At 33.4% G+C, this 9360-nt stretch overlaps 1 protein-coding gene across 1 annotated transcript; it reads left to right on the plus strand.

Annotated features, from left to right (window-relative positions):
- The first annotated feature begins 4024 nt into the window (after nucleotides 1–4024).
- On the plus strand, nucleotides 4025–7559 carry LOC141723536 (AAA-ATPase At5g17760-like). The gene is made up of 3 exons (XM_074525364.1): nucleotides 4025–5277; nucleotides 5569–6886; nucleotides 6986–7559. The coding sequence occupies exons 1-2, from the start codon at nucleotides 4243–4245 to the stop codon at nucleotides 6013–6015; spliced, it is 1482 nt and encodes a 493-aa protein (XP_074381465.1). The 5' UTR covers nucleotides 4025–4242; the 3' UTR covers nucleotides 6016–6886; nucleotides 6986–7559.
- The last annotated feature ends 1801 nt before the right edge of the window (nucleotides 7560–9360 follow it).

A 9360-nucleotide genomic window follows, 5' to 3' on the forward strand; every position in this document is an offset into this window, starting at 1 on the left:
ATGTCAAATATTTCCACTCCACTATCCCTCACGAATTATTTCCATCAATTACCAAAATAACAATCATTGGGGGGTTTTTCAATTTTAACTTCCCAGGTTTTATACAGAAAACACAATTGTATGGTGTCCCCGTCTTTCCATTGTCCATATAATTTTGACATTTTTTTTCGGAAGTAGCTGTATCAGTAAAATAATCAAAAAGTTAAACATTTATAACACAAAAAAGATATAAGAAAATATTTATGTATCAACCGACCATTTTACTTATCCATGGGCCAATATCAGATGGGCGAATGGTATGTTCGTAAAAATTTAATTCCCTTCCAATTACGCTAAAAAAATACCGCATCCTCGCCTTCTCATCCTCCAAATCATCCAAACCGAGAATGAACTCTTTTTCTTTTATATTATTAGGTATATTCACACAATTTTGCGAATCACAACCAGAATAATTTATTGTCAGACCAGATGAATTATATATCTCAATAAAGAAATTTCCACCTCTATTATAATCCAACAATGCCGTATACATTTGTCGAACATTATGGCTTTTCATAAAATTTTCAAATCCAAGTAATTTTTTATTATTAATATCATAAAATCCTTCCCAATTAATTTCTCCTCTGCAAATAAGAAAGATTTGTCGAGGAAGTTTGACACCAAATTCCATGGCAAATGGTTTGGTACTCTCTGTCATCAATATATACGCAAACAATCAATTTCACATTTATATTAATTGCCAACGACTTTATATTGAGTATTGTATTACATACCAATGAACCAAAAGAGTTATGTTCACAAATTCCGACTAAGAAGTTTTTTCTCTTAGCTTTAAGGCCTTTTTCTGTGCTTGATAAGAGACCCTGCAAAATTTGATAATATTGAAATCATTACGTAATTTTCATGAAAAATTATAATAACTAAATTTTTCAAAAAATATGTCGGAACTAGGCTAACTTTTTATTCATCCAAACATCAACTTGGAGTATAATGTAGAGGTTAAATATCACAAGCAATGCATAGATTATAAATAATAAAATAATTTGACATTACTTAGCAAGAGATTGGTATGTAAATCATATTAAATTACAAATAATAATACACAACACATTATATTATATCTCTCCAAAAGTGGTGATGTAGAATATATGTGTTTTTGTACTTTAAAACTAAGTACAAACTAACATTCATCATTTTTGCACGAGAGAGATGGAACAGTGCTAAACTGTGACTTGCAATAAGAGCCGATACGATGATAATTTATATTAATAGAACTTATAATCTAAGTTCATTTTACAATGCATCTTGATTTTTGTAGAATTTTTTTACATTGTATCTCTCAAATTTATGCGGCTTACTTAATTGTTGCAATTATTTTCAATCTAATTAAATGAATATCTTTATGAAGATTTGACCAAGATCGATATATATATATATATATATATATATATATATATATATATATATATATGTTTTTAACATATTGGACAGTTTTAGGTAAAATAAGACAACTAATATATTTATGAACAATACATTTTTCTAATATTTAGCTTACTTAAATCTTTATATGATTTTGTAGAATCACTCGAAAAACTTCATAAAGATTTGTAATGAATCAATCGATATCTTTTCAAATTTTTTAAAAAAAACAAGATCTAGAATAACAAAATTTGTAATTTACATGCTTCATTGAAAACATGTGTTTGTTTCCAAAGTTAAATTAAAAAAATTAAAATTGATAAACTGATTTTCCGGATACGCTTTTATTTTTAAAATATTTTTACTCGGATTCTCAATAATTATTTGTATAATTTATCAGCAATTTAAAATAAAAGAGATAATTGTTTTAGCTTCTTTCTACAAACTAACTAAAGGAAAGTTTAAAATTACCTAGGTATCGCTTATCAACTTTTCCTTCCTTTTGGATCCATATCTATCAATTATAAATCATTACAATTTCATCTTTTCATATCAATCAATTAATGTAGTGAAAAAACAATTAAAGATTATGGATCAAGTTTTTGACCAACCATTAGAAACTCCTATAGTTGTGATTTTGTACAAGGTCATCGTTAAGAGACATAATGTTAATATTATTACTTTTAGGTTCATATTTTTCACATAATAATTTATAACTTATTAACAATTATTGCACTTTTATATTTTTAAAAGGCTCAATAGTATTAACCAATTTCCCTGCATCAAAGATATATCTTAATCCTAATTTGGAGGTGGTAATAATAATGAGAGAAAAGTGTTTTTATTATAAGTTATGTTATATTAATATTAAATATTAAATATATTAACTTAATTTATTTTTTTAGTTTTAAATTACAATTATATTATTTATACATTTTTTGTTAATATCTTATCATGTTTTTTATTTCAGTCAAGGATTTGATGGACCGTTTTTTTGCCGAGTGAAATTATTAATCATCATCAAAGATCTTAAGAATTTAAAATTGCCAATATATTCAATAAAATATTAAGACCGAAGTAATTTCAAATGCACAGTGGTATTGGATTTTGGATATTTTAACCAGTTCATTGAATATTTGTGGTGGGAATTCATAAAGCATTATAAATTTTACTTATATTTATTAGTATTTTATCAATTTTATGTCTTTCAATTATTATACAGTATTGCACGCACAATTTATTTTAGTGATGTAATTTTACTAACATAATTAATTTAAAAATATTTTTAACAAATTTAAAGTTTACTCCATGTACATTTTTATAATAGTAAATAATTAAATATAATTATGTGTTTTAACATACTAATTCAAGTATAAGTCATTTATGCTAATCTTTACATTTTTTTAACAGTACAAATGTATAATGAATTTTGTGATATTGTACTAAAAAAAATTAAAATAAATCTTGTATATTGCAAGAAATTCTCGTGTGCTAAGCACGGTACTCTCCCAACCCTAAATCTTGTATATTGCAAGAAATTCTCGTGTGCTAAGCACGGTACTCTCCCAACCCATAGATCGGCCTTTAGCTGTACCGGAAAGTGACTGCCAAATTTTTGAAAATAGCACGTATTTGAAAAAGACTTTAAAAATGAATCAAAAGTTAACATGCCAGCACAAGTAATCCCAATATATTCTTACCTATAAATCTATCATTTTCCGTCCTCATAAGACTAGACTTAGACCTGATTGGGGGGTAATAACCCTACATATGGGGACCACATGTCTTACTTTAAAACCCATTTTCGATAAAGACAAGAGGAAGAAGAACAAGTGTAATTGGGCACTTGTTTGGCGTGGGAAGTCCAGTCATCAGTTATACTACTCTAGTTGTGCCTCTTCTGTTGTATTCCTTCACTTTTGAATCATTTTACTTGTTTCTTTATTAACTTTTTTGTTACTGGATTATTATGAAACAAACCTGCTCCTTCCTCCTCTCTCAACTTGTTTGTTTACTTTAAACTTCCAAATCTATACATAACGTAATTTGTTTAACTTCATGATTTTATCATAGAAAGTTTAGTGTTTTTAAAAAGGATCCAAGTCTACGACAAACATATATACCGCGGTATGTTTTTGTAAAGTATATGGTGTAAAACTGTAAATGCATGAGACCATACTTGGACTAACTGTGAAATGTTATAAAAAGCATTCCCTAACCAGACCAGCACCATTTTTAGAAAACCAACAAACAGAGCACCGCTGTAATATATGATAGTCTGCAATATATGATACTCTGAAGAGCAACCTAGCATTATTCATTTTTGAAATAAAACACCACTAAGTCACTACCATCTGTCGAAATTTGACGGTGCTTGTTTGTCAAAAATCTGGTAAATGGACCACCAACTGATATGGAATCCACTACAAACTTAAAAAAGTTGCCAATACTAAGGTCTCAAAAACTCACTTTCACTCACTTTCAACACTCTACATCATACATATAAGAGGAAAACAGGTCTTAAATAATTGCAGAGGCCCAAGAGGCGGATCCAGAAATATTATTTTAGGGCAACACCGTCGGAAAGACACTCTCATGGTTTTAAATTTTATGGGGCACTTTCATATATTTTTAAAATTTCAAATGCTAATATTATATAATTTAATTTTAGGGGGACATGTGCCCCCGATACCCCTTACTTGATCCGCATGTGAGAGGCCCTGATAAAATATCATGCCACCGTCCTCAAAGCTCACATTCTAGTGCTCAGCCATATTATCTCAATTTTACTAACCAAAATTTCATCTCTGAAACTAAACAAACATGGTGACTCTCAATGACTTACCTTCACCATCAACTGCTTATGCTGCTTATGCTTCTATTTCTGCATCTTTCATGCTACTTCAAACCACTTTCCATCAAATAGTTCCTCGCCAGCTTCAAGATTTTCTTCTCTCGGCCTTTTTTCGATTATTTAAGCGCACAAACACGTCCCTTCTTACTCTAGTTGTTGATCAGTTCGATGGCATGTCACGAAATGATCTTTTCGATTCTTTCGAAATTTACATGTCTACTAAAACTAATCCCAAGACTAATCGTCTAAAGATCACCAAGAGCTCTAAAGAGAAACATCTAAATATCAGATTAGCGCAGTCTGAGAACATTATTGATTTCTTCCAAGAAGTCGAGATTAAGTGGCTATTCATTTGCGAAGAATCGGAGAACACGACAGGGAAAAATAATGGCAGGAACAGTTCAAAAGTCCCGGACGATTTTGGAAATCGTCCGTGGCAATTCAAAACTAAGCAGTGGTTCGAGCTTAGTTTCGAGAAAATTCACAAGGAAATTGTTATAAATTCATACGTACCTTTTGTCTTAGAAGAAGCAAAGGCCATTCGAAATGCAAAGAAAGTTGTGAAGCTTCATACACTGGCAAATAACGCCTATTTTGCAGAAACACCTGCCTGGGATTCTATTAATCTTGAGCATCCTTCGACATTTGAGAAATTGGCAATGGAGCCAAGCGAGAAGAAGGCTCTGATGGATGATTTGGATTTGTTTGTGCAGAGGAAAGAGTATTATAAGAGTGTAGGAAGGGCTTGGAAAAGAGGGTACTTGTTATACGGGCCTCCAGGGACTGGAAAATCGAGTTTGATAGCTGCTATTGCAAATTATTTGAAGTTCGATATTTATGACTTGCAGCTTATGAATGTGAAGCATGACTCTGGACTTAGGAAACTGTTACTAGCGACTGCAAATAGATCCATATTGGTTATTGAAGATATCGATTGTAGTGTGGAGTTACCGGATAGGCACACCAAACCAGTTCCACCTGAACGCCATCAACGCGATGTTCAGGTAATTATTCCTTCGTGCTTGGAAATTAAGAAATTGGTTGTGGTTTATACATTTTCCTAAACTGCCTTAACTAACTTAAGTCGTCGTACTTTTGTACTTAATTTCATAAATTTTGTAGTAACACAAGTGTCGTATTTCATTTACTTAAATTCTAAACTATACTTAGAGCACTGCTTATCAATATCGTATTGGCACAGTTCAGAGATTGAGCATTTTATTTATATACAGAGAAATCATACAGAAGGGTGTCTAATGCTATAGTCTTGAATGTTAAAATGGTGGTTTGTGCAGTTTACACTATCAGGACTATTGAACTTTATAGATGGGCTATGGTCGAGCTGTGGAGATGAAAGGATCATAATCTTTACGACTAACAACAAGGATAAGCTAGATCCTGCCTTATTGCGTCCTGGACGTATGGACAAGCACGTTCACATGTCCTATCTTTCCTTTAATGGATTTAAAACATTAGCTTCGAATTATCTGGCCATAGGAGATCAGCATTGGCGATACGGGGAGATAGAAGAGCTAATTGGGAGTACTGAAGTCACCCCTGCTGAAGTTGCTGAAGAACTTATGAAGACTAATGATGCTGATGTTAGTCTTGGAGGACTTGTTCATTTTCTGAAAGGGAAGAAGAGGGAAAGGAGCGTCGAGAGAAAGGATGGTGAAGACAGTACTGATGAAATTCAACTCATCCCAGATGCCAAAAGAATAAAAGCTAATGGCTGGCAATGATCTAGCTTGTAATTCTACTAAATATGATCTAGCTTGTTGCATTTATCTAGATTGAGTTGTCTCATTGAACTATATATTTAGTAACTGCATGACCAATTGTTCCCCAACTTACGCCAAGTTATAGAAATGACAATGCAGGGTTTATATAGCCTAAGATAAGACGTGATAAACATGGCACACTCAGTGCATAAGGTTGCCGTCCTTTCCAGCATCAGCTAATCAGTTAATTACTGATAACTCGTGCACACACTTTAACTTTCCGGCATCAGCTAATTAGTGAAGTACTTGATCACTCGTGCCTTTTCGCACGGAAGCAATATGCTTTCAAATTTCAATGTTGACTGGCCTTAGGTTAAATTTAGAATAAAATTAGACACAGATTGATTGCATTGTAATTTCATCCTCCCTACCGACATAACCGATGGCATCAAGACGCCATGTGCTCTCCAGATTTTTCCTCCCACTAACAACCACAATGCCTCTACACAACATGTTAAAGGTTGAAAGGCCTACGTCCTCGGTGGCCCGTAGGCCTAGCCTTCGTATGCCAAAATTACCGTAGACCTGACTTCCGTAGGCGATTGGCCCCACATCACAATCTTATCTTCTAACCTTACACGTGTCATTCACCTGGGCACCCTGTCATCTCCTTCCCCTTCCTCGCCTTCCACGTGTCACCTGACTACTAACCAAGTGGACAGCTGGCTGTAAAAGGGGAAAGAAAGAAAGAGACAGACAGAACTATGAAAAATAAACACAATGCTTACGGACCTAACCAAACCATGATTACAACTATCACGTAATTAAATGTTTTTCTCATTTCTTTGTAATTTGAATAAATTAGATGTAAGTTAAGCATAGCACACCCAAGGTAAGTTAATTTTTTTGTTCTGTGATTGTAAATTAATTAAATGTTTTTCTCATTTCTTTGTAATTTGTATGAATTGACTCTAATATTTGGTGCATGCAGTTTTCTCTGGCTGGACTACTGAATTTCATAGGACTATATATGGTCGAGCAGCGGAGATGAGAGGACTATAATCTTCACAAACAACCACAAGGATAAGCTTGATCCTGCGTTATTGCGTCCCGGACGAGTGGACATGCACTTGCACATGTCATATTTTACTGCTAATGGTTTCAAAACTTTAGGTTCAACTTATCTAGAGATTAAACATCAGCACTGCCGTATGTTGAAGATAGGAGAGCTTAGGCGGTGTTGAAGCCAATCTCAGGGAAGTTGCTGAGGAACTTATGAGAATAAGTGATGCTGATGTTTGTCCCAGAGGACTTGTCGATTTTCTTAGGAAAAAAAGAGGAAAAAGACTAGTGTTGAAACCAAAGATGAGGAACCCATTACTGATGTTTAAAATATGCCTCAAATCTGTTTTTAGAAGCTTATCTATTTTGGACCTATTTAATTGATTTTTTATGTAACTGTCTGGTATTATATAAATTCTTTAATACATAACCTAAACGGATGCTGTAATCTGCGTATGCTGTAATCTGTATACTCAAAATCAATAAAACTTTTTTTTCCTGCCTATTTGTGTTTTTTTGAAGTTGTGGCACATGAGACTCGGTTACATGAGTGAAAGGTGGGATGCAAATTCTGTCAAAAGCTAATCTTCTTTGTTATCATAAGTTCACATGTCTTGAGTTTTTTGAACATTGTATTTTTAGAAAGGTACATCGCAACAAACTGAACAAAAGGCACACTTGATTACATCCATCCTCATTGTTAGGATCCGTCCTGGGTAGAATCTTTAGGGGGACATAGATATTTTATGTCAATAATTGATAATTTATCGAGAATGACTTGGGTGTTTATCATAAAGTATAAAAGTGAAACCTTCAAGATTTTCAAGTAGTGGAAGGCGTTAATGGAGAATCAAACAGGGAAGAAGATTAAGAGGTTGCGAACTGAAAATGACCTGGAATTTTGCTCGTTTGAGTTTAGTGAATTCAGCAAGAATGATGGGATTTCTACGCATCATATAGTCAGGGATACACCACAACAGAATGGTGTAGCAGAACATATGAATCAGACACTTCTGGAGAGAGCTACGTGCATGCTCTTTAATGTTGGACTTGCTAGAAGATTTTGGGCAGAAGCGGTTAGTACAACGTGTAATCTGATAAATCGTGGACCTCACACAGATATTCATCTCAAAACTCCTATTGATAAATGGTCTGATAAGCCCGCTGATTATTCCGATTTAAGTGTTTTTGGTTCAACTGTTTATTATCATGTAAATGAGGGTAAATTGGAGTCACGGGCTAAAAAACGAAGTGAATGTACGCTATAGGGATGGGGTTAAAGGTTATTTAATCTGGTATACATATGAAAATAGGGTTATACTGATTAGAAATGTAGTTTTTGATGAAAATTCTATGTTTAAATCTAATGTGAAGTCTACTGTTGTTTCAGAAAGTGGCGGCGTTGAGAAACAGGTGGAGCAGGGAGTCATTTAAGATGAAAGTGAACCACAACATGAAGTTCAACAACCACAGTCAGAATCAGAATCATCATTACCAGTAGTGAATCAGCACAATTTGGCTCTTGATTGATAAAATAGCTAATTATGGGGTGCCTACAAAAATGGTTTTGAAGAAATGGTAGCATATACAGTATAGGTTGTTGAAAAGGTGGATCTTAGCTCTGATGAGCCATCCACTCACAAAGAAGTAGTTACATGTATTGAGTCTACAAAATGATTTGCTACAATGGGAGATGAAATAGAGTCACTTCAGAAAAACAAGATTTGTGAATTAGTCAAGCGGCCTCGAGACAGAAATTTGTCATTTGTAAATGGGTCTACAAGAAAAAGGAAGGAGAAACATATGTTGAGGGTATCAAATATAAAGCTCGGTTAGTAGCTCGAGGGTTCACTCAAAGAGAGGAGTAGACTACATCTGACATTGGTCTGAGTCTGCTGAAGAGAAGGAGTACAAGATCTGAGTCATAAGAGTTTTTCTGGTACATCTGGCATTATTATGATACATCTGGTACATCTGTTTTTTGTGAGATGATTCATGTCAAGGTAGAGATTTGTTAAAATATGCATTGAATCTATTTTTAGACTGTTATATGTTTTGGGCCTCTTTTTCAGGGCTTTTCCATAATCGCGTAGAGAGTATTATATAAACTCTCTTGGACATAATCTAAACGTATGTTATAATCTGTATTCTCAATACCAATAAACAAAATTCTTCTACCTATTTGTGTTCTTTCTTTAAATTTATTATAATTTTTCTTCCTTCCGTTATAACACTGATGAACTTGAATTTTTCTCAAAAGCCAACTACATAAATACTAATGGCCACCAGTAATTTATTTTCACA

Source organism: Apium graveolens, chromosome 5, assembly GCF_009905375.1.
Source record: "Apium graveolens cultivar Ventura chromosome 5, ASM990537v1, whole genome shotgun sequence".
Lineage (NCBI taxonomy): Eukaryota > Viridiplantae > Streptophyta > Magnoliopsida > Apiales > Apiaceae > Apium > Apium graveolens.

Coding starts and splice junctions, on each gene's coding strand:
- LOC141723536 (XM_074525364.1), top strand. CDS start 4,243: ATGGTGACTCTCAATGACTTACCTTCACCATCAACTGCTTATGCTGCT. Junction 5,278..5,568: donor GCCATCAACGCGATGTTCAG/GTAATTATTCCT, acceptor TGGTTTGTGCAG/TTTACACTATCAGGACTATT.